General features: G+C 36.4%; 1 protein-coding gene across 6 annotated transcripts in view; it reads right to left on the bottom strand.

Annotated features, from left to right (window-relative positions):
- The window catches only part of ATRNL1 (attractin like 1), a 574,237-nt gene that overhangs the window by 505,194 nt on the left and 42,073 nt on the right, over positions 1-26,970 (bottom strand). For all 6 annotated transcript variants that reach the window (XM_074831353.1, XM_074831351.1, XM_074831356.1 and 3 more), the window contains exons 2-7: positions 24,543-24,626; positions 22,388-22,501; positions 20,993-21,121; positions 17,680-17,888; positions 4,562-4,736; positions 3,280-3,367 (exon numbers count right to left, since the gene is read on the bottom strand). In XM_074831353.1, the coding sequence (XP_074687454.1) occupies positions 3,280-3,367; positions 4,562-4,736; positions 17,680-17,888; positions 20,993-21,121; positions 22,388-22,501; positions 24,543-24,626 (799 nt within the window). The remainder of the gene's footprint in view (positions 1-3,279; positions 3,368-4,561; positions 4,737-17,679; positions 17,889-20,992; positions 21,122-22,387; positions 22,502-24,542; positions 24,627-26,970) is intronic.

Raw genomic sequence — 26,970 nt, 5'->3', positions numbered from 1 at the left:
TTTGGAGTTGGAGGTGCGCAAGAAGCTGAGAAGGAGCATAGCCAGAGCAACAGACCCAAATGGGCCAATGGAATATTTCATATCATACAATGTCATGTTCAGCATATAGATGAGGGTTGGCCAGGAAGCTGGGCTCTCTGTCTTCCAGGATTGCAGTTTCAGGATTTTCTTTTCTCTGGGATCGCAAGCTGGGAATGGGCCAGGCATTAGTCGGCTACATAGTGTCTGGCTGCTGGCCAGGTTTTAACCATGACAAAGAATAAAATCTTTAATGACAATATGAAGACATTTTAAGGACATCTGCTCAGATCACCTAAATACTCCCTGCTTAAAAAACCCCAAAATTTCCCATTACAAAGAACAAAATAAATAAAGCTTCACTCAATAGGAGGATAATGGAGACTTAGAAGGAAAAGTATACTTCACAAGAAAGGTTCAAAAACTCCAGCAGATTAAAACACAGAGATATATAAAGGCAAGCCATGAAACAGTTTAATGAGCTGCCTGCAAAATTATATATATAAAGTACTAATACATCATTTATCAAATGCATTAGAAACACAGCCAACTAGATAATTTGTGGTACCAACAGACAGTCTGAAAGAGTATTCTGAGAAGATCAAGCCATAGCAATACAATGAAGTTAATTTTCCCATGTGAGTTCTTCATGGTAGACTTTACAGATATTTCCATAGCAGAAATTAACAACAGAAGGTTATAGCAAAAAAAAAAAAAAAAAAAAAATCAAAACTGATGAAACAATCAGCAACAAGTCACACCAGGATCAGTTCTGAAGGAATTTAAGACAAAACAGCTGATCCCTGTCTGTAGTGTATATATCCCTCCTTAAAAATGTGTCAGTACCAAAAGACTGAAAAGCAACAGGCAGAAACAACAGAATTCAGTGAACACATGGATAAGACAGATAGACTGAGGAAAAGTCTAAGACCTTTTGAAACAGGAAGTTATACCTTGCAAATTGTTGGATTTTCCTGAAAGAATCAAAGGTCTAGTTGGACAGGTACCTGGAGTTTCCAAAAGGCACTTGATAACATTCTTCATGCCTTAAAGAAACTAAGATGTTCTGGGGCAAGCAAGGCAGATAACACAAGGCTAAATAATTCAATAAAGAGAAGTTTAGAAAAAAAAAAAGTCACTTCTTAAATGAATAGAGGTCATTAGTGGTGTCCCACAGAAATCTACAATTGGGATTTGTTTGTTCAACATACTGAAAAACAATCTGGCACAGGCAGGAATGGAAAATTACAATTTTCTTTGACGATACTATGGTACTCAAAATAGTTGAGACATTGGTCAAAAGCAAAGAATTGCAGAAGAATCTCATAACACCAAATGTGTAATACAAGGACAAATAAATGTTCATGTAGGTAAGCATGAAGCAATGCATACACATAAAACACAATTTTAAGGTCTGTACATATGGTGGTGGGTTTTCAATTGACTAGAATGAGATCTTGAGGTTATAACTGATGGTTCTGTGAAAATACCAGTACAAAGCCAACAGCAAATTTTCAAAAAGCTAAAAAACCATGAAGAATTAAAAGGAAAAAATTAGACCGTTAATTCTATGACATCAATCTCTGAGGAACCAATACACTAAAGACTGATTCTCCCCATCTCAGAAGGGATATAACAGAACTAGAAGATGTAGAGGTAATGACACAATGTTATCTAAGGTATGAAATAGCTTCCTTCTAGAGGATTATTAAAAACGCAAGGAATTTTCAGCATGAAAAAGAAATGATAGAGAGAGGATATGATGGATTTACAGAAAATCATGAGTGGTACAGAGAAAATAAATGGAAAATAGTATAAGAACTAGGGGTTATCAAAACTAAACCAGCCTGTACCGGTTCCCCAAAAGGTGTTATTTCTTCACAAAATACACTAGAATTCTTAGGCACAGGATGGTATTTAATGCGAAAATAAATATATGGTCTGAAAACTTGGAAAAAATAAAAAACATGGATTCGTAATCTTTCCACAAAAATACTATCCTGTTTTAGGAAATCCCAGCTGTAGACTAGGACAGTATTATGAGGAAGCTTCTATATGTTCTTGTAATTTTTTCTTATATTCTTCCCTAGGCATTCACTGTTACCCACTATTCAAGACATGTTACCAGGCTAGATGAACACTCCAGTCTTTTTTTGTTCTTCCCTACTGGAGGTGTCTTATGCAAACAACTGAAAGTTTGTGATACTAATTCTGTATTTATCTGTCACAGTTAACAAGTTTGCCATCGTCTCTGCAATGTTAAATTATGCAGTGCATTCACTTCTGGTACTTTATGTTTTGGAGACATGACTAACACCAGCCAAAAATTAATGAATTAACAAAAGGCTTTTTTTTTCCAATAAAGATAATTTCTGTCTCTACATTCTATCAAGAATCTTTTTTTTTTTTTTTTAGTGAAACAAGCCTTTAAAAGTGCTTTCAATAAAGCAACATGCAGACTACATGATACCTGTAGAAGCAAAACTGCCAGTAGTATTTATTTGAACTCACAGTAAAATGATACTACAGAACAACAGTTTGTATTTTAATACTGCTCTGGTTCTGCAGTAAGAGTAATAACACATAAATAAAAATATATTTCTTAATATCGCAGCCTTTAGGGCATTAACAGACCTTAACGGCTCTGACCAGCCTCACCTGGAGCTCAGCCATGGACCTCCAGTCCCTGACTGCTTGTGATCCTGCCTCCTGGAAGGACCTGGACCTGCGCTGTAGGTAGCTTGTCTCCTGGATGGACCCCTCTGGCATACATTGTAGCCTTCTCTCCAGTTCTGTCTCCAGCCCTGTCTCCTTGTGCTCCTGACTGGATTCCCTGAATAGTTCCTGGACCTGGGTTATTGCTTGCCAAGTCTGGGGCTGTCAAAGGATCCTGCTACCAACACCTGACTCTGCCTGATGGGCTCAGCCCCTGGGGATGGTGCCTGGTCAGCGAGGGCACTGCCCATGCTCGAGTCACCCCTGGCTCCCCTTACCACAATTCCAATTATAATAGCCCCTTTTTATTGGCAGGTTTAGCTCTGAGAGTTTATGGCCAGTTAATAAGTGACTTAGATCTATTGCTCAATCTTTTTTCCAAAAATTGTGCAATTATTCTAAGTACTGAAGAAGACACTAATACAAAATGTTTAGGATCTAGAAATTAAGTTATCCTCAAAAATCTATGTTCATGATGAAGCATTTTAAAATCATTAACAGCACACACAAAGAAATTCATTAAATAGGATGCTGAAGAGTCCAAACCTGATATAAAGCAAGAGTGTGTCCATATCTCTGGAGTGGTCCTTTGGATACAGGTACTACGTTCCATATACTGCTTTCCAAATTGTAGCTGGAAGAGAAAAAGGAAAGTAAATATTTTCTACTTGCAGAGAAATAGAGGTTTTCGTATGTTCGAACTGATATCTGTTTGGCAGACTTAATCAGTCACTGTTTTTCTGACATGGTAATTTGTTAGCAGCAGTAACATGATCACTTTTAACTGTTACAACAGTGTACTAACTTGTGATATGTACTAAATGTTCATCAAGCAAAACTGGAGCAGCTCTTTCAGGGACCCATCAACAAGCTCAGAAAATGGGACTGTAATAAAAATAAGACTTATAAAAAAGTTATGAAACTAGGTTGTTAAGCTCACTGCTATTAGCCACATAAAAACCCCACCCCACTAAACTGCTTATGTCTCAATCTTTTGCACTACTTTGAAGGCTCACTCTTGAGCACCCTCTCAGCTATATGGTTGATTTTAACTTCCATTAAATTTTAATTAACGATGAATCTATTAATGCATTAACACACAACAGGATGGAAGAGGTAAAATAACAAGTGACAGAGGTAGAAAACCACCGAAGATTATGGGATTTGTTTTAGATGACTCCAAACACGTGAAAGAAAACAAGAGGTAAACAAAAACAGGAGAAATGAACGTGCTAATAAACATATCCTAACACTTGCATTTGACACATTAAGGGCCTCTACATATGTAAAAGTTACCATCCAAATCATCTAGGTAATATGTACAGCTGCTTCAATTTTGTTTTCAGTAGGTGGTCAAATACACATACATGCAAACTGCCATAAGGAGAAATAGAGGTTACATGCCTAACCCTACTGGCATGGCACCTACAGGCAAAGTCCGTGCGTTAAATACAAGTCTCCAATAATTATAAATTAACTTCAGTAATACAGATAGCATTCTAGATGTGCTGTCTGAAAATACCAGCACACGGGTTTCTTTCCCTGTTTTATCAACCCAAACATTTTTATGTTTTGCAGCAAACTATAGCAACAGTTTTCACAAAACTGAAGAAATTACATATTAGTACCACATATAGTTTTATGTCACCCATATTTTTCACTTTTTTTAATCACAAGAAAATCACAAGCAGAAGATAAGATGATTAATAAAGAATCTAAAAACATATAAACCTTTCTGTTAAATTGCAGTATAGAAGCTACCTCCCTGGTAAGATATGTTTTCCCTAAGCCACATCAGAAAGGATATGACAAAGGAGAAATCACTTACTTCAACACCATTTGGAACGAACTGTAGTTAAAAGTGTATCCACCAATCACCCACATAAATTTCCCGTGTAGGACTGCCTTATGGGAAGCCCGGCCCACAGAAGGGCTGAATGGCTTTACGTTTGGTAGAATCCAGTAAGACTCCGTGGAAGGGACATTCAAAGAACAATCTGGACCTGTTTTGTAAACAAATGTGCAATTTGCACAATATGTTAGACAGGAACGTTAAAGCCAATAAAGCAGAAACAGGGGAGGCTTAATTACAGATGTCAGGATTGCTCATTCTGATAAAATGAAGTTTTATGTTTAACAGATGCTCAACAAAAAAAATTGACAACAAGGGATGTCAGTCAAATTGAAAGCATTAGATTAGCTCAAATAATAATGATCCATTTCTGCATTCTTCTCAGAAAACATATTGTATGAGTCACAAATTGAAAGAAAGGTATAATGCATCATATTTTTAGACACTGTACAGGTCTAAAATGTGTAGCACAATAGACACTGCACGCTACCTCTGGAAAAGTATACTGTATTTGAACTAACCAGAATAAGCTTATATCAAAGCAAATAACATTACAGTAATTTAAGTTACAATATAGATTATGCCATATTAAGTCTCAGGAATAAAAATTTTCCTTTTGCCAATGCCATTCTGCATCATCTTTCAAGACTAAAATACACTGCAAAATCCTTTATAAAAAGAATGATTTGAATATTTAAATTTATAAAATTTTATAGATCATTTTACAAAGCTACCAAAACCCACAACTATATATTATTTTGGAATGTATTTTAGCCAATAATTTTTGCTAAATAAAGAAAAGTCAGCAAAATGTATCATTTTTAAGTTATAGGACTACTAAAATCATGAACAGCAGAAAAACTTAATTTTCATTTCTTCTGTAAGAACCAAAATGTGATATTTTCATTATTAGCTTATGCTCTAGATGTTGGAAGAACTTTAAAATCTTGTTATTTAAAACCTGAATATATTCAGAACTTTACTAAAAAAAAAAAAAAAAAAAGACAGCATATGCACTATTTGCCTCTTGTCAGTGACTGTACATCACTACTGACTGGCTTTATTTCTAGATGGGGAACACTGAATTTTTAGGACACCAATATGTTCCACTTTAAGCATTATCAATCATGGAATTGAAATTTTTGTCATCAGTGATGGCATACAGATGTTGTATGACAGCTAAATTATTTCTGTAATTTGATGCTGATATTATAAGCAATGTTATGTCCCTCTCAGCTTGCCTAAGCAATATAAATCCTTCCCCCAAGGTACTGGAAATTACTAAAAACCAAAACTGTTCAAGTCACACTGGGCATAACCTTCTTTGGAAACTCAGTGTAACATGCTAAAAAAAAAAAAAAAACCCACACCCCACACCACCAAAAAGCAAACACACACAAAAAAAAACCTGTAGTCAGCATCCCAAATGTCACACATAACATCAACTTTTTAAAAAGGTTCCAGTGAAGATGGAAAACTACTGGCCTGCTATGCTACTCCTTCTACCAGACACATCAACAGAAACTATAAGAATGGACAGAATTACTCAATAGATAGATAATTGCCATCTACTCTTAAAAATCAGTATAGTTTTCATAAAGAGATCTGTCTTCCAAACCTATTAAAGTTCTTTAAAGAAGTCAAGATGGGGTGATCCAGTTAATAAACTGACATGGATTTTCACAAGGCTCTTAACAAAATTCCTCACCAAAGACTCTGAGGGAAAGTTTTATAGCAAGAGAACAAAGGCCTGAGCATGTCTAAATAATTGACTGTAATATACAGTACAAAATAGTAGACAGGAGTAAATGGCCACTTCTTGAAGGGAGGGAGGTCACCTGTGGAATTCCACAAGGATTTCTGCTGGTACCCAAAGTATTCAACATACACATTAATGATCTTTAAAAGTGGATGAGCAGTGAAGAAAGTTTACTGACAAAGGTAATTACTTAAGGGCAGAAAGGATAATCAGGCTTTGAAGAACAACAGAACAAGTTCTTGTCTGACCATGTAACTGAGCAATAAAATTACACATGAAATTCAACATAGATAAATTTAAAACTAAGCAAGCTATGTTTCAGATTTACTAAAAAACCGATTGGCTCTTAACTAACCACCACTAGTAAAGTAGCAAAGTCTGATCTTAGGATAACTCGTGAAAATATCACGTCAAAACTCAGCAATGATCAAAAAAACAAATCATGTTAGGAATAGAGAACACTGTTACCCCACTGTATAAATCAGTTGTGTGCCTACACTTAGAAAACTGTGTGCCCTACTCAAGAAGAAGATAGATTAGAGCTGGAGACTGTTTACAGGAGAGTAATAAGGATGTTCAAAGGAATTGAATGGCTTCTGTAATTGGAATTACTGAGTTGGCTAAAACTTTTTCACTAGGAAGAAAGAAAATTTGCAAGTGAATATTAAATGTCTATAAAATGACACAGAGAGGGTGGATATGAAGAGTCTACAATCTTTCTGAATATTATAACTGAGATTTATGAAATGCAGCTTGAAGAAGCCACATTCAAAACAAACAAGCAGAGGTAGTTCTTCATGCAAAATGTACCAGATCTCCTTGGCAAGGATGCTCTCCTGACAAAGGGTGCTCTGGATGCAAAGGTTTACACTCAGTCAAGGAGAGACTGGACAAGCAATTAGAAGAGAGATCTGCTGAAGTTTACTAAAACTAGGTAAGTAATTTATATCAAGTTCATAATTTTAAAACATGGGGGGGGGGGGGGGGGGGGGCAGAGATTACATTTTTCCAGTGTGTATTGTCATTTTTAGGGCAACTTGTTACAATTACTACTTATACACCACAACCAGGCATCTAATCTGTACCTAACCAGTTGTCAACTTTTCTTAGTACTCTATAGAAGAATGATGTCCACTTGTATCCAAATTACCTTTGATTCATTAAATGATGGAGACACTCAACTCCTATTGTTCATTATACTGTCTACCCAGAATAGATTAATGGTATTTGAATGAGGTCTAATGAGAGTATGAACAATTCTTATGCATTAATAATAGATACTGTAATAGAACTGTAACCTCAGCAAGGTTCTGATTTGGTAAATCACTGGAGAAAACACTTCATTTGAATCTAAAAGTGCCTAAAAATAAACAATTAAGTATTCTTTGATCAGGGAAGACTTTAAAATTATGAAAACAGTGTCTCCAGTCAGAAAGTGAAAATACATCTGTGTCTTTTATCATAGCTACCATTCTGGCACAGACATGTAGTGGTCAACAGTGTCCCCTAGTGGCAAATAATTAAGAAAACACACGAACTGCTCGCATGTCAATCGATTTGAGATTTTAATTTCTGGAGACAGGGAACCGCAAGAATTCATATAGCAAATCCAAAATATATTTAGATTACATTAAAATGAGGACAAGCAAAAAAATTGTATAAAAAGTTCAATGCAAAAATTTTAACAATACTGTTAAGTAGATCAGTGATTGAAAGAATGTCACAGATAACTTTTACAGCCTCAGTGCTTCATTGCTGGTCTACACTGACCGACTGGGGATGTGAGCTAGAGAGGAGAAATACCATGTACCCAGGTCCTGTACTGGCATGGAGGAAGGACACATTCTAAGGAGACACACCTGAACTCAGGAGTCTGAAAGCAGCAGCTTTTCTTCAAAGAACACATCAATACCCTGCGCACAATGCACTCATGTACCAAAGTGACATCAGTTGACGTTGACACCAGAAGAGACACCCCTGGCCTCCCCTCACTGCTTACTCCAGCTGTCATTGCTACTGGCACCAGTTTTCACATGGCTGCACCATGAATCAGACCATGGAATGCATCCAGGTAAAAACTTCTCTTTTTAGCCAGGCTAGCTTTTAATCTGAATGTGTTCCCTTATATGCTTCACCTTGCCCACATACACATGGCTGTGCCAACACAAGTAAGACTGCATGGCTAGGACTGCTCTTCAGTGAAAAAATTTCATAGAGTTATCACAGTATGTATCAATCAGTACATAAATGGAACATACGGCTGAAAAACCCAAAGCAATAGAGTAATACGGACTTCTACTGAAACATTACCTAAAGATCAAATGTTTTTGTGTGACTATTACCTTATAAAGACAAGGTAAACATAGGACTTATATAATTTACAGATTTTTCCTACTTAAATACATATACCATGAAATATCACCATTATTTCATCATAAATACATTTTCTCTTCAGAAACATCACATTCACTAAACACCTGCCTTTTGTGCAGAGAGCGCTACACTGCAGAACAAAGATAATGAAAAATATGCTTTATTATTTTATATGCAAATATTATTTTTCTCCATTTATTTAAAATAGGATTTCTTTCTTATATTCCTAATGTGTCACTCCATCCACTGGAGGGGAAAAAAAAAAAAAACAACACCAAACACTTTAAAAACAACAATTTTATAAATCTGAATTGGAAGTCAATTACATTATCCTGAAAGGTAGGAAAAAAATTCTACAGGTTTAAAAAAGTGATTTAGCCACACAACACAAAAGAAAGAATCTAATTTCTATTTATTGAGGAGTTTCATGAACTGCCAAAGTAACAATTTGTTCTAGCAGTTCAAGTCATAAGATCAATTTCCACCTAATGAGAAGACATCATCTACTGTCTTCGAGCCTAATCTTTTCCTTTGGGATCACAGGAAAAAAACCCAAAAAGTATTGATATGTTGAATATAAATGTCACAGTGCTGTTTTTCCATACAACCTAATCAAAGCATTTAAATAATTGTTGTTATTTATTCTGTATTTGTTTGATAGTTGATCATTTGAGTTGAGAATTATTGCTTTAACATAATTTTTCAACCATCACAAACACAAACCAAATATTACTACTGTCAAGTACCCAATAAAATCTCCATATGATAATGAATTTGAGATCATGAAAACTCTTTTTGAGAAAAGAGAATATATTTGAATATACTTGCAATAAAAATTCTATTGGAAGTTTCACCAAGCAGTAAATCACCTTTCTTACAGGAAGGTGATGAGATAGTAACTATGCAAAAATATGAAGTTGCTATGTAAATGAAAAGATAAATGTTGTTCAAGAATGGCTCAGCAGCATTCTAATAGTAGGTGTATCCATGTATCCCTACACTGCCACTGCACAGCTCCACAACATCCACATGGGATGTAATTATTTCCCCCCTCCTGCAAATAGTCTTGCTCCAAATGAGACTTAGTGGCAGGCAGAGAGATCCTGGATAGGCCTTTGGCTAAAGCAGCATGGTAGCAAGCTGTGCCAGGACTCAGCCTCCTCCATGAATGAAACAGTCAGAAATCCTAATGCACACAAGCTGATGCAGTTCCTGAAATGCCATCTGGTTGCTATTATTCAGTCCCATTTCCTTCCTCAGCCAGGAAGAGTGGATCATCCAAGGGCTCTCTAGCACTGGGGAATCTGCAGGGCCAGTCTGAGCAGGCAAGCCAAAAGGGCTGCACTGCCTGCCCTTGGTGCATACTCCTCAACAGTGCCATTCAACTGTTTGAATTCATGTCTCAAACTCAAGATCAACTAGGTTGGTACAGAAGAATAAGGCCTGAACCCATGGCAGTCTTTATTGGAAGCACACGGCATGGAAAGCTTTCCCAGTCTTTCATCACTGAGCACAACTATACTTTTTGTAGATGCTGCATAAGATTTGTCATCTTAGTAATAAACAAAAAGGTGTTTTGCTTCTTACTCTCTAAAAGAAATGGGGACTTTTCACATCAGCAGTAGCTGACAGTACCCACTGGATTACAGATTTTGAGACTCCATGCTAATGCCAGCAGGACATCAAGCTCTAATAGCTTTGCCAACAACTTTTAGAAAAGGTCACAGCTCTAATCATCAAAAGCCTCCTTCCACTTTTCAAATTAGATGTACTGATGCCACTTGACCCCAATTTTTCTTCTACCAGTGTTGATAGCACTGGACTTAAAGAGCTAGTCTGTCTATACACCCCACAAATGATTATAAACAGCAATGCTATTCTCTCCAGCCTTCATTTTACTAGCTTAAATAAACCGTGCTCTGTTAGTATCTTCCGCAGCCCTGACCATCCTAATGGTTCTCCCTCTGAGCCTGTTTCAATTTGTATTCATAAAAGAGTAGTTACAAAAATGCCATACTAACATTTCCATATATTTAACTATAGATTCTGTGACTGATCATCCTACTAGTGCACTTGACATGTTACAGCCTATAGTTCATAGAGTATATAAAATTAAGAATATTAATTAGTTCATATTCTAATTGAGATAAGCAGGTTTTCTCCCATGCCACCTTCTGCACTTCAACCCGAGATAAAACAAATTCTTAATATTCTTAGTCCTTAAATGCATGAATTTACAATTATACTGAAGTAATTACATCCCACACATTACTCTAACCCTTTTTTGCTGAATATTCTGGTCCTCCTTCATATTTAAAGTAACTCCCACCTTTGTATTACCAGATTTCATTAGCAGTCTTATGAGTAGATTATAAAAATTATGTAACAAGATCAGTCCCAAGATCAGTCTTTAAGTAGTACTGATCTCTTTCCATCTTAAGTAACATGTTCAGCACACCCACTTACATTTCACAATTAAGAAGCTGTGTTCCCCTTACTGTTCCCTCATGTATTCCCTGAGTGTTTCTTCAGTTTCTGTTATTTCCTATCATCAAATGCTGAGGTTCAGATAAAATATATTGCATTTTCTCACCACTTTTCTTACAAATTATTTTAGTATGAATTATATTGATAAATCCACATTTCAACTGTTTCAGTATTCAGTCACACCATACGTTGAATTATTTCTTTCCTCAAGTTATGGTCTAGAACTTAACACACTGCTGAAATCGAGCTAACAAGTTTTGAGCTGCCTGAGTCACTTTCTTTCTATTCCTAAACAAAGGTGCTACAGATAATGAACTAAATTTAGTATCTTCCCTTATCAGGGAGATCAGCACTATCGATCCCCTTCTCATGTTCAAGACATAGTACTGCATTTGTTCATTAGTTTAATCAAGTGTTTGCATGTTCTACCTTGCTACATTTATGTGCATGCATTTTAAGTAAACATTTAGAAGGTCATAGATTTATTTTAAATAGATTACATTTTTCATTAAAACGCACAAATAGCAGGGGACTCCCTCCCTAAATCTCACTGTAATTGCACATACAGAGCATTATCAACCACTTTAATGCAGACAACCATTTATGGAGATGAATCCAACAAATTATACTAAACTTGCTTTCACTAATCATCAGATGACACCACAAAGGTATTTAAAACTGAAGTTGGCTCTTGATTTAACTGTGGTGTTGTTTCTTTTGCAATAAGGTTACTTAATTTTCTCACACAGAATTTTCAGACACTAAATTTCTAATTATAATGGCTATATTTTGTTTACAAATTGCACGAAGTCCTCCAAGGATGCTTGACAAATTTAAATTCAATTTGAACATAAAACTGAAGAACATGTTTCCAGTATATATGAACACTGTATACGCAAAACTTCCTTAGACAACTCTCACTTCTACAATACACATAATGAAATTTACAGATATGAAGTGCAGAAACTGGATTTTAACTTAAAATTGGGGGAGGAAAGGATTCCTTGTGTTTGTGTTTTTATGTGCACATATAGTATTAATGCATATATATTTAACAGGACATCTCCCAGACTGTAAAACTGCAGTTTCTTCTGACTGAATTTTGGACAGGAGAAAACCTGAGAAGTAAAATCTAGGCAAAGAGGGCATTATCACAGGGCAGAACAGTTATAAGACACCTGCTTCTAATTCTTTTTTCCTTCCAAAGACAGGTTTGTCCAAAGCAAGTATTACATCATAGGTCCTCTTCTCTGAAAATACCTACTTGTATGCTTTAAGAACATCCAGGCACAACAGGCCAAAATATCAGATTTCAGACCCCTCAGCATCTGGCACAAGCTCTTTCCAGTCCTGCATTTCAACTGTCACTGCCAGAGCTCACATCTCAAACCTCCTCCATTGGTTTCAATAAGACACCATCACACTAGCACAGCTTTGCTAAATCTCAGCGTTGAGGAACAAGGCAGGCCAAACAAGAGTATGACCTCAAGGTCTTTCACTGAAGCAGTGGGAATGAACTCAATTCAGATTATCCTGAAAGGACTAACTGAAGTCAGCTGTGGACACACATTGACATAGTAGTTCTGGCCATACTCAAGATGCTGTTAGAATAAATACCATAATAATGAGCAAGGCAAAATACTGAATTTTACACTGCAGTAGTCATAGCACTACTCTTATACTTTCATTGTTTACTTTTCTCCTTACATAAAGGCTCATTTTTTCCCTAGAGAGATGTTGTAAAATTCAAGCTGCATGAAATGCTAATAGATGTATTTCAAAGTTAATCAGAATCTGGTCTTCAACTACATCTCTATCTGCTAGGAACAGATCTTTAGGGAGAAACAACTAACCATACACATTCTGGAATTTTTGCTGGTGTTTTAACTTTAGCCTATATCCGATCCCTAGGACTGAATGCTATTTGTGTTTGGTGTGCATTATGTGCAACCCTGGAGCTCATCTTCAGGTATAGTTTCATCGAAAAGGAATGCAGTTCCTGTGTTTTCAAACCACCTCATGATGCAGTCCAAAACATAGTACATGTGGAGGGTCAGATTTGCTTTGAAGGTACCCTACTGATCCTCTTAAAGACTAATGTAAACTCACTCTGTAATTCCCCCCTAGCAGATCCCCTTTTTACTTGTAGTACTGATGTTCAATGATCAAAGTACCAATAAAGTTTCTCTTAAATTCAACAGTCTTCAACTCTCTTACCCACCTGAACTCAGTACAAAAGGTACCAGCATCAACAGCATCCCCACATCACACTGGACAAGGGAGAGGAAGCATACTGTGCCTGCACAGGAGCTCTCATGGGGGAACTTCCACTAAGCATTAGTCACCACTAACTCCTTAGTCTCCCCATCACAAGATTATTTCCTAGTAAGCATATCAATTTTCTGGCATGACTTGGGTTTTTGCCAGTATTTACCCCCCTTCCTAAAGTGCTGATCCCCAGCCTGGGCACTATAATCCAATGTTCTCTCTCAAATGCCTACCACAGAGAAAATGTCACTTCCTCCGTACTCAAAATTCCTCACATAAAAATTATTACCTACAGTGATTTATAAGTCTTCTAACAAACACTGCTTTCTAAGACAGCCTTTCTTTTGCTGACACAGCCTGCAGTCTTTGTTCCTAGATCAGTTTACACTAAGTGATATTGACAATTTTCTAAATTATGATTTTGAACTGGGTGATTTATAGCTCTTAAAAATGAGACTATCTTCCTTTCTTTACCACACAGTGAGTCCAGGAAAAGTTATATGTAATAATTGAGATCTTTTATAAAATGTTGTTTAACATAAGACACCACTGGAAAATTCTCCAATTAAGCACTTGGCTAGTGCATATTTTACATGTAGCCATATTTTGAACTCCTTCTGTAAAACAGTTTAAAACCCATTTAATATGTGGCAGGCTAGTTATTTCCCTTACATGGTATTAAATCAAGCTCCTTGAAGAAATCAAAGAGCATCTCTATCAACAAGACCTCCAATACTACTTTTAAAAAGCATACAACAAATTCATAGTAGTTCACAATATTTTCAGCATGTCCAGAGATAGTCTGGCAAAACTGGCTGCTCACGGCTTGGATGGGCACACACTTTGCTGGGTAAAAATCTGGCTGGATGGCCGGGCCCAAAGAGTTGTGGTGAATGGAGTTAAAGCTGGTTGGTGGCCGGTCACGAGTGGTGTCCCCCAGGGCTCTGTTTTGGGGCCACTCCTATTAAACATCTTTAGTGATGATATAGACGAGGGGATCGAGTGCACCCTCAGTAAGTTTGCAGATGACACCAAGTTGGGTGGGAGTGTTGATCTGCTCGAGGGTAGGGAGGCTCTGCAGAGAGACCTGGACAGGCTGGAACAATGGGCTAAGGCCAACTGTATGAGATTCAGTAAGGCCAAATGCCGGGTGCTGCACTTCGGCCACAACAACCCCCAACAGCGCTACAGGCTTGGGGAGGAGTGGCTGGAGAGCCGTCAGTCAGAGATGGACCTGGGGGTGTTGACTGACAGCCAGCTGAACAGGAGCCAGCAGTGTGCCCAGGTGGCCAAGAAGGCCAATGGCATCCTGGCTTGTATCAGAAATAGCGTGGCCAGCAGGGACAGGGAAGGGATCTTACCCCTGTACTCGGCCCTGGTGAGGCCGCACCTCAATTACTGTGTTCAGTTTTGGGCCCCTCACTACAAAAAGGACATTGAATTACTCGAGCATGTCCAGAGAAGGGCAATGAAGCTGGTGAAGGGCCTGGAGCACATGTCGTACGAGGAGCGGCTGAGGGAACTGGGGGTGTTTAGTCTGGAGAAGAGGAGGCTGAGGGGAGACCTCATCGCCCTCTACAACTACCTGAAAGGAGGTTGCAGAGAACTGGGGATGAGTGTCTTTAACCAAGTAACAAGCGATAGGACAAGAGGTAATGGCCTCAAGTTGCACCAGGGAAGGTTTAGACTGGATATTAGGAAGCATTTCTTTACAGAACGGGTTGTTACGCGTTGGAATGGGCTGCCCAGGGAGGTGGTGGAGTCCCCATCCCTGGAGGTGTTTAAGAGTCGGGTCGACTTAGCGCTGAGGGATATGGTGCAGTTGGGAACTGTTAATGTTGGGTTGATGGTTGGACTGGATGATCTTCAAGGTCTTTTCCAACCTAGAAGATTCTGTGATTGAGTGATTCTGTGATTATTAGCATTATTAAAAATAAACATTATTTTTAACAAAAAGAACATTTAACAAGTGTATTTTTGTTAAATGTACTTTTTGTTTAAATTAAAATTATTACTAAATTATTTCTTTTCCAAATCTAAACATTTTTATTGTCACAGCTTTATTCTATACTTGTATGACTAGCAGCTAACTGCAAATATCTACAAGATCTTTCTTCCACAAAATGCACCTAATAACGAGAGGACCCTACTTTTTACTCAAAATAATTATTCTATACCAAAGACTACAGTGTTCTCCTTTCTCAGAATACTTGTTTTAAATGTGAAATTTTCTTCAGAGATGCTTCTTCCACAGCATCCACAAGATGTCACCATTGTAAAAGAAAGAAACCTCATGCATTGTGAAGTATTAAACACTTTTTTACATTCTGAACAATGTATTTTATTTATTGCACATCTCAGTCAATACGGTTCAAAGGGGGGTTTTTTAATATAGGAAATAAACACACTCAAAAAACCCCACAAAAGATGAAAAACAAAAGAAAAGTCAAGACCCTACTTAAGCCACTTGGTTTGAATTACCAAGCACAAGAAAAATTCGGTGGACAGCACTAGTAGTAAGACAAGTAGAAACCTTTATGATTCCTGCATTGCAAATAACCTATATAGGAAATACTGCCACTTTAGAAACTATAAAGTACATAGATGCAAATAAATAACTAACTAGAACAGAGAAGCAAGCAGTCTCCCAGAGAGCTTAAGGAAAGTTTGGTATTGGTTTGTATTTAATAAGGAGAAACAATTATGTATCCAAGCCATCTCATCTGTCACAGAATTTAAAAAGAAAAAAATAAGTGAAATCTATGTAGGTTCCAAGGAACAACGAAGCAAGTTATCTCTATATAATCCTACTCACTGTAAGAAAGAACGGGAAGCTAGTACGCACAGAAGAGCTAGATGAAAAGAAGGTATTAACAGTGAAAGTTAGACTTCTAGTTTTATTTTGTGCTCAAAACTTCTAATGAAGATCATAGCATTGTAAATGAAGGTATAGCCTAAAAAGTGTTTCCAAAGATCTTGACTTTTCCCCATTTTGTACACAGCAATCTGAAATTTTAAGGAATCAATGCACAAATAAAAGGGTGATATTCACAATTCCTTACAGCAATTAAGCTTTCAGGATCTTTTTTTGTGCACTACAATCACGGAAGGTTCTAAAGGACTCAGTAACAAGTCTGCACTGTTTCCATTCAATGACCATATTGCTAACCCACTTCCTTTCTGTGGGTGCCTTGACTGCCTCTTAATGAACAACTTCATTAATTATTAAGAAATGTATTAAATCTCATGGTGTCTTTGGTCTAAGTGTGACAGCTAATAGGAGTAAAAAAAGTCATTTCCTTTGACATGCAAAAAGAAACAGCAATAAAACAAAAGTAGAGGCAGGAAGTAATGGGAAGAGGGAACATCAGCCAAGTAATTTGGAGGTGTTTTAATATTTCTTTTAAGAGAAGAATGGCAATTTCAATACATAGCAAGCTAATCCAATTGAGACTTCTAATAGGAGTGGTAAATGATAAAAAGAAAAAAATTCACAAACATCACATAATTATAGCAAGTGAATTAAACACTTAGGATCTTAAGCAATCTTAAGGATTTAGGATTAAGATTTAGGATCTTAGTAATAAGAAACAATTATTTATGGTACTGGGAATAAAACTACAGCACATGCTCACAGTACATCCATTAATCCACAGTACGTGTCCACATAGACATTCTTGTACGATCGTAACAAAAGCGCTTACCTTCCTTTTTCATTGAGAGGCTATACAAATAATACACAATGAAAAACCAGACAGTGAATACTTACTTCAGGAAGCACTCAAAATATGATGTGACGATGTGGCATTGAGAAAGGGTGGGAAAAAAAAAAAATCAAATCTATCTAGACATTAAAGATATTAACAAATAGGAAGTTAGGCTATGGAGGAACTTAGTCTTCAGTAGTGCTCACAACTCTTGAGTAATTCCTGCCATTATTTTTTCAAATTACCAATCCAGAAAGAAGAATGACCACCACAAGAAAGTTTAGGTCAGATATTCCCGCAGTGTCTTCAGACAGAAAATACCAAAGCTGTGAGCCTTTTATGGTATTAAAGTATACACAACTAGGTCCACATGGAAATTCACTCCACAAATCATTTTCTCGTTTATGTTTATTTATCAAAGATGCTAATGTGCATACTAGAATGCATTAAAGGCACTTCTTTTTTAAAGATTAACTTGATTCCAAATAACAAAACCTTACCTTGCCAGCTATCATTGCAAACACACAGCTTCTCGCCTGTCAAATCACAGTACCCATGATCTGGACTGCCACAGTTGGCTTTACAGTATGGAATATCACAGGCTTCTCCTTTCCAATACTTGTCACACTCACAGTATACCCGGCTTGGTACGGACATACTGGTTGTACACTTTCCATGTTCTGAGCAGTTATTAGGACAAGAATTAATTCTGAAAAAAATATGCAAAATAAGGGAAATGACAAGCCAAGTGTTGATGACAGTGGCTTTATCTGACAGTATTCCAACAGTATTTGTTAGATAAAGTACTTTTTTTCCCTGAAAAATTTCTGTGTACTGATAAAACACAAGTTTAATGATGATTTTACAGGCAACTGAGCTGAAAACAGGCTTACATACAAAGTCTGTGATGCAGTCAGGATCAAACACCTTGTACTATAACAAGAATATTGACATTAAGTAGAGGGACATCACCATATATTTTTTGCTATGTTCCAGTACCAGCACTCTAGTCAGTCCCTTCAAATGCTTATTATCTCTAGGAACATCCACACTGGAAGCAACTGTGAACCATAACCCTTAAAGTCTCCACCACAGGCACACAGTTAAAAGGTTTTCTGGAATGGCTTTGGTCCATGCTATAAAACAGCATGTCGAATATCTGAGGGGAATAAAATCAGAAAAAGAGAGTCAGGAAAAAATACAAGACGGTGAATATCCTGAAACTACTTACAGGTAGCACTTCAAGCTTTGAATCCTTAATAATAGAGCCCCCCTAGCCTTGCCTCCTTAACTCTGCAGTTAAAGATGCAAAAAGAGGAAAGATTAGGCTGAAAGAAGTCTATGACTGTTACGGGAGTTAAGATTTCTGTGATACGCCCTACCAAACACTGAGATCACAGGCAACTGGACTGCAAAATTATGCAAACTGGTTCCAAAAATGCAGGCAATTCCTTGGAGACGAGGAGGGATGGAGGACATTGATGTGGGTCTAAGAGTTTCCAAGGACAGAATTTCAGGCAGTATGCACTTGATGAAGTCAAAAAAGGATTCAAAACCTTTTTTGATTACTTAGGTTGAAGTTCAGAATAAACTGTTACTACAAACCCCTGACAACACAGATTGCTCCCTGCAGATATGAGAGCTAGATACCATTCATAGCCATCCTTGTTCTTACCAGAGGAAGAAGGAACTGAAAAAGTCAGTGCGGAATTGTTCAAGTCTGGCCTTTGGCCAAATGTATTTGTGGTAGGACAGTCAGGAGACAGTCAGGAGACATGTTTTCATTTTCTAAAGTTACAGCACCAATAAAGAAAATTCCATGCCTGAACTGCAAGCATCCTGGGGGTTTTGCCTAGTAACACAAATGGCATTAAAACCATTGATACATTAACTGCTGTATACAACAGCTGTGAGGAACCTCTCCCCTGACTTTACCAGGAGGGTTTTCTGCATGAAGGCAAAGTTAAGTCTTTCCAGCAATAGAGCTATCAGTTTAAAAGTAGACATATTCCCACTCCAACAGGTTTGTTAAGGATTCAAAGAGAATGAGGAAAAACTGGATCAGCAGAGTTGGAAGCAGGTTACCTGACTCCAAAGAACACAAAATTTACTCAGAGTTCTGAAGTAACTATTGTTGTTCACAACTGACATGTCATTTTAGTCACAGATATTGTGCTACTGTCTTCCCCAAAAGAAAGGAATACAAGTGGTCCATCAAGATGAAGTCAAAGATGAAGTTAAAAACTGCTTTGAGGTTACCAAACCAAGGAAGAAGAAGGTAACAGAAGTGACAGAAAAAAGTTAATGCAGCCATAAATAGAAATCGTAGGTACTTCTTTTATCATAAAGAAAGTTACTGTTAGATCATTAAAAAAAATTTAAAAGTATCCGTTACAATAGAAGAAACAGAAGAACAGTTTTCTTCGTTTAAGTCTTCCAAAAAATTAGGTAATGATATGTAGCATGCACTACATTACCAAGTCATAAAAGAATGCAGAGTACTTACACTCATTTCTTAAGACTGCCATGTCATATTGCCATTTGCTCCCAAGACAAACACAAATGTGCAATAAAAGCTTCAGGGATAACTGAAAAAATGTATCTAATTACAGTCGTCTGCCAGGTGATTGCATTTTACTGATGTCAACTGACAAAAATTAAAAATACACAGTCTTCTAGACTGTCATTTCCAATACAACATACTTAGGGAGATTTCCCAAACTCTGAACAGCTATTTATTATCTGGTAAAAGGTAGGCAAACTGCTGCAAGTTATAAAAACAAACTTTCTACAGAAAATTTAATAAAGACCTCTGCCAAGAGTAAAGCTATGGTCAGAAGCACAAATAGGAATTTTAAATTAATGAAGAATATGAAAAAATATTACATGTACATCCACATTTGATGTGCAGTGCTGGCCACCACATCCCAAAAATTGGTATTTCAGAATCTGAAGTAATTGAAAGGAACAAGAATATCTTCAATCATGGAAAAACTATCACATGAAAAAAGAGGTCTAACAGGACCAAGCAATACCCTCTTGAACTAAAGCATCCAGTATAAAGAGACATCACATTATGTGTCACAAGCACATCCCAAATGAGACAGAAGTTGCAATCAACAGCTGGTGCATGTAAGGAGGAAGAGACTCAGGTCCATCGGATGCATCTTTAGAGCTGCGGACACAGAAAAGCAGACTGGAGGAAAGCAAGCATAGTAATATCAGATTAAACTGCCATCAGAGAAACTAAGAGACAGACAGTGCAGATAAGAACTATGAAGGCAGAATGCAGACTGAGATGGGCAACAGGAGGGAAAAGTACCCAAGAAGTAGAGAAGAAAAGGAATAAAACCCTCATGGCTGGCACAGAAATGAAAGCAGACTGTTTCAAAAGACATAGAAGTCCATTGAGCAAGAAAAATAAAGCAACAACTCTAGTTCAAGAGAAGGGAATTGATATGACAGCAGATATAACCTCCCTTCTATTCCATGAGACAACTACATGTGTCAGAAATACTGGAAGGGATGCATTCTAGTTCCATATGGCACAGGAAAAACACACTCTTGGAATGGCCATGTGGCTTCACTCAGAACATATTTATCTCATTTTCTTTTTCTTTTCTTTTTTTTAAACTAGTACCTTAATGACAACTCATTACAACCCTAGCTTCCTGTTTTTCGAAACATACCACAAAGTATAACGCTTATATTATTAATAAAATCAATAGATAAACACTTTCCCTGGGTTTGTTATTCTCCTGAAAGAAATGATAGGCTAATTAACAAAGTAATTACTTATTAAAAAATACTTACGAGTAAAAAATGTTAAATCCAGTTAGGTTATAAGCAGCATCACTAAAAAAGTGTAGCAATGCATAGCCAGATGTAGTAACTACTTCAGGAACAGTTTCATTTCCACGTACTTCAGGGACTATTAGACCACTGGAAAAGAAAATGAGAATAATGTTTTTAATCAGTCTTTGGGAGAGGAAACAAAAAAGGGAAAGAGTATGTTAGCTATTCTGGTTGTTAATTATATAGATAACTCATAAATCTCATTTAAATACTTCTTTCAAAAAAGAAATAATAAAATGTGTATAAAACTTGCCCATGCCTCTGCAAGGTAAGGTAGGGTTTTCCAGGAAAACAAAGCAAAACAGCTCCTCCCTCAGACAGTAATGCAAAATTTCACATCAGATTATTCTGAGGGTCCATGCACCATCAGTATAATTTTTAAAACTTATTTTAACTTTGAAAAAAATACATATATCCTTCAGATAGGTGCTTAACACTCACTGTCTTTCAGCATAAATTCTATTTCCACTTAATATTCTCATCTTTAGAAGTTTATCTTATTAAATAATTTCAAACCTGGAAAGTATGATAATTAAGTAATGTCCATGAAAAGGCAATTTCCAATTAAAAATAGCATACTTTTTTAAACTTCAGAAAGATGTTAAAGATATCAGTCTTAAATAAAGACTGAAGTAGGAAAAAAAGTAATTTATTAAAATACTGAGAAAAAGGATCACCTGCATAAAACAGTGCCACATCACAAATATAAAAGTTACAAGAGTCCTAAGGAAAACACTAACAATCAATAAACTGAAAGACATTTGAAGTAAAGAACACAGGGAGAGCAACCTCCTCTTTCTTTCCATTTATGCTGCAAGTCAGGCTACTGAATAATAGCTAGACACATTTAACAACTACAACTTTGGGGGGTAAAAAATCCCACCAAGCAATTATGTAACAAATTCAGGAGAATTAGCAGAGAAGGTGTAGATTGCTGTAGTTGGGCAGGAAGGAGGGATGACCTGAGAGTAGCTCCCTTAGGAGATATTAGTATATCCTACACATCAGCAGCATAATCAGTATTTCATAACAGAAAATGAAGTACAGTTTCTGCCCCACAGACCATGTGTGTATATATGCATGGGGGGCTGGTTTTGGTTTTTTTTTTTTTTTAATACAGCTTTGTACTCAATGGATATCCAAAGAATAAATTTTTACTGACTTCAGAGGATTAGAATCCTGTGCCTTCTCTCTAATAAACTACAGCCCACTTGCATTGAATATTCTTTCTGCAATGTTTCCCAAAACTTTAACCAAAGGGTAGGAAAAGTCTCTAATGTTATTTTTTTTCCCTGCAAACCAAGAATGTCCATACATGACTACTTGGACTAAAAGGCTAATAAATACACTCACCTAAATACAGCTATTAAAGGTGCATATATTGAATCTCCATCATAAACATACATATGGTCCCAACTACATTCTGTGGCAAAGTGATTAAATCTTAATCTTAGTATTGCATTTGGGCTGGAAAAAAAAACAAACAAACAAACAACAAACAAACAAACATCGATATAAAAAATTATTTACAGAAGTATTGAGCTTGTAAGATAAAGAACTTACAGCAAAATTGATCATGCCAGCATAACTATTAATACGTTTTGAGTACTAACTAAACATTTCAAACAGTTAAATAACAAAATTCAGGGCAAGCAAATATTTCACTTTATCTTAGAAAACTTTAAAAATAATGTCTTCAGTTAACAAGAGACTTAAGATCACCAGGTTTTATCAGTATTCAGAACCATGATTTCAGAGAATTGAAAGTATCCCATTTCAAGATGGGAATTCAATATGCTTTACTTTATAGTGTCAGGACTATAAGGTTTAAAATTTTTTTCAAGACCAAAATCACCTACACATCTTCACTTCCTCATTCCAGTATTATACCAGTTATTGAAAATAAAAATCTTAACACAAAAATTTAAAATAGCAAGCAATATTAGTGCAAGATATAATTTCCCACCCCACCACAACACCTGGGGGTCAGATTTCACCACTTTTTGGTAGAGATCCAGATGGGGACTGTAAGATTTCTGAAATGGGAATTTTCTCATATGACAAAGTTAGCAGACTCCTAAATATATTCCATGCAACATGCTGATTATTTTATTTTATTTTATTTCACTTTAGATTTCACACACACACACACACTGACAGGCCTGAATGCAGTTTGTCAGTTTGGAAAACATATACTTTTTTTTTTTTGTGAGAGATCATTTGGAGAGAGCTCTTTGTTCATTTTTTTAAGAGAGAGTATTTTATACATGTGACTTCCTTGTGTGTTGACATTTTGCACTATGTTACTAGGTTGCATTACTCTTCTACATATTGTAGAGCGTATTGTTTCCTCCAGCTACCCACTCCACCATCTCCTGCAAAGAGGAGGAACAGAGTGAAGACCAACTTCAAAGTAGAGTTTGCATACAGTCCTGAGGCATGTTTCCACTTTAGTCTAGTGTAGTGCAGTGCAAATACTCCTGAGCTAGCTTGGGTAAAAAGAGAAGTCTAACTATGTAAGAAAGATATTCAGCTACAGCCTAGTCACCCAATTCTACTTAAAGAAGCTTCTACTTAAATGATTTTGCAAACTACCCATAACTTCATTGCGGTTGTGTTTAAATTACTATCTGCATATAAGCAGACCAAAATTAGATCATAGTTCATTACTGAACTGCAGTGACAAAGTAGACATCTAAGGTAATTGAGATCAGGACAATATGGAAAAACAGAGGGGTGTAATTTTTTTCTGGAATATTAGTAGAACTCGGACCCAGCTACATTCTTCAGTAAAATCCTGACCCATAGCCTTGGGGAAAAGAGTCCCACTGAAATTTAACAAGTTTGTGCCTTTAACAGTTAGCCATAGTAGTGCACGTAGTAGCACATTATTTCTTTGTGCAGGTCTATGTGGTTCTGTGCTGCATAAACTGAAAAATTAGCAACAGATATGAAATATCTGAACTATATAAACTGTGAGCACAATATGATTTTAAAATTAAGTGCATGAGGAAAATTAGAATTCAAAAGAAAATACTTTATAGAAGCACTAACTTTTGAGCAACACGTAACTGAAAAATTATCATTAGAGTGGAAGCATTCTGTACTTGAAGACATTCCTGATTTATCACTGATATGAGTTAAATAAAATAAGTAAGACAATTACTTAAATAATAGGATTCTGTAATCACATTTGGAACTTATGTAAAGGTACTCCAACAGGCAACAAATTTATCACAGGGTTTTGAGAGCTTGCAGCACTGGCCAAATTCCAATGTCAGCCTAACTTTTGCCAGCAATTTGAACAGGAATGGAATTTGGCCAACTCTGAGCAGTGCTGAAAATCCTTCTTCAACTTTTTAATCTCTATAACATTTAAATAAAAACAAAAAACCCAAAACTGTTTATATTGTATCCAGATGCAGTTTCTACTTGAGAAGTTCTTTAGATCTCTAGAATACACAGTACCAAACTGTCAAAAAATTTAAGCATGAAAATAAATACTTACTATCCTTCAATTAACCATGTACATTTAGTTTTATATTTATAATTTATTGGTCCATCTGTTAAATATCCAGAAGGTTCTGTTAACCTACAAGAGAAAAAACAGTGCCAAAGTAAACCAGAGACAACACAACAGAATTCACATCAACATACCAATAGATTCTTTCTGGATGGAAAGAAATTTGGTAGTGGGGGAAAGCGTCAAGTCTCTGTTCGTATTTCTTGTCACACTATTTTTACTCATAAAAACTAGAATTCTGATTATTCTATATCATTGATTTGCTTTCTTCCCCTAGGCAATCATAAGATTTCTATTTTTTCTAGTTCAGTAGCAAGCAAATACTACATATAGTTCAAATTATCCTTCACACAAAATGCATCCAAGCCAATGTAAAGGTGTTGGGTTTGGGGGTTTTTTTAAGGTATTTTGTTTGGTTTGTTTGTTTCTTTTGCCATTGCCTTAGGTCTTACTTCTGAAATTACACCACAGCAGCAGTGGGAAAACTGTTCTAGATCAAAAGAATTAGGGCATAAACTATAAATAACCATATCTGCCAGCCTGTCCCTCTCTTATTTCTGGTCAGTGATTAGACATGGGAAAGCAGAACAACATTGGAATACACAGAAACTAAATAAAATGTGTACAAAGAGCTATAAAAGGTCAAATAAAAATGCTGACGTAGCACAGTACCCTGTCTCTGACAGTGGCCTACAGTGGATACCCACGAAAGCATTTAAATCCCTACAGGTACTCCCCACAGCATTATACTAACTTCAACAACTTGCAGCTCAGGGACATTCTCAGCCAGAGGTTGTGCCTTTCTATTGGCTTTAGATTAACGTTTCTTCTAGGAGTTTGCCCATATAAACCCATGTAAACTTGCAGCATCTAGAACGCAGGAATACTTTCCACACATATATGAAGAGACATCTCGCCTGTTTTTGTCCTGAGCCTACCTCTTGGCAATTTCATCTGACATTCTTAGGTCTAGCATTGGATGAGATGAACAACAGTACCCTGTTCACATGCTTTATCCCACTCAAAATGTAATAACCTGTGTTGTTTCCCTCCCTTCTCTCCACTGTCCCTTTTCCAACCTGAGAAATCCTTGCTCATTTAGCAGTTTATCATACGGAATAACTATGTTTCATCATTCCCACACCAAGTGTTTAACATATCTTTTCTAGTCTCCTATATTCTGAGATGCAACACAGATCAGTGTCTCATATTCAAGATTCAAGTGCACCATGAATGTGTACAGCAGCATAATAATGATTTCCACTTTGTTCTCTATTCCCATCCTAACATTTTATTTGCTCTTTCAATAATTGCTATACTGACATTTTAAACACAACTAGCTGCTATAACTTTTTTCTGAGTGATGATAGTTCAAGATTCATTACATATAGAAATTCATTTAATGTAGAAATAGAACCTTTTACCTCATTCATATATATTACTTCAATTAATCTATACAGAGTGATAAAATAGCAGATGAAATTCAATAATCTTTTACCATAAAAGCTTTCTGAAAGAGCTTAGTATCTTCAGCACTCTAACTTCACTATTTATCCCATTTTTCTACATCCTTTACAATTATATTCTGTAGTCCATGCCTTAACACACATCTCTGGTGGCCTTGCTCCACTGGGAAAACTGACCATCTTTAAAATGTTACAACAATGATAACAAACATAAATGCATACTGAAAAATGCTCATTTCTTTCACCATAGTGTGGAAAGATAATCGTTAGGTATCACTGAGTAAGAAAAAAAAGCAGTTGGGTATTTCTGTTTTGTTGCAGTTTTTTTAATAAATCAATACACTAGATCTAAGCCCAGAGGCAATGTTGAACAAGCTGACCGAGTCCCAGCTAATTTTTCCTCACCAAGAGTCTAGCTGAACAGGAATTCAGTATCTGCTATCCTACTATCTTTGGAGCTGTATACACCAATTTTAAAACTATTCGCTACCACATCTACTGCAAGTTTTTTTTACATTTGAACTCGTATCAAACACTAATTGTACACTTATTAACAGAGGTCTGCAATTCCAAACATAGAACTGTAAACATGTGGAAAGGAACTAAAAACAAGGGAGCAAGGAAGAAGCATTTATGAGACAAGGTCTGTGAAAACTCTGGCGTTTTTAAACAAGTTCCTTCACCTGTCCTGTAAGAACTAGCTTCAGTTTGTAAGCTGCTTAGTTCAAGTTGCTAGTGGTTTGAACAAAGACTTTGTTTTTACTTGCAGTTTCCTTTTGATGAAATGGGATAAAGCTCTCTAATATGGGGAGCTATCCAAATAAGTGTACTTCAAAACATTTTCAAGGCATAAAAGCAGTATCAATAACGTATTTTATGTTTCTGAATAAAAAGAAGAAAAGCAGATAAACAGCTGGTAACATGAGCAAAAGACTGGGAGGGAAAAA

The sequence above is a fragment of the Strix aluco genome, chromosome 7, assembly GCF_031877795.1.
Source record: "Strix aluco isolate bStrAlu1 chromosome 7, bStrAlu1.hap1, whole genome shotgun sequence".
In the NCBI taxonomy this organism is placed as follows: Eukaryota; Metazoa; Chordata; class Aves; order Strigiformes; family Strigidae; genus Strix; species Strix aluco.
This window is presented reverse-complemented; position numbering and strand designations above follow the sequence as displayed.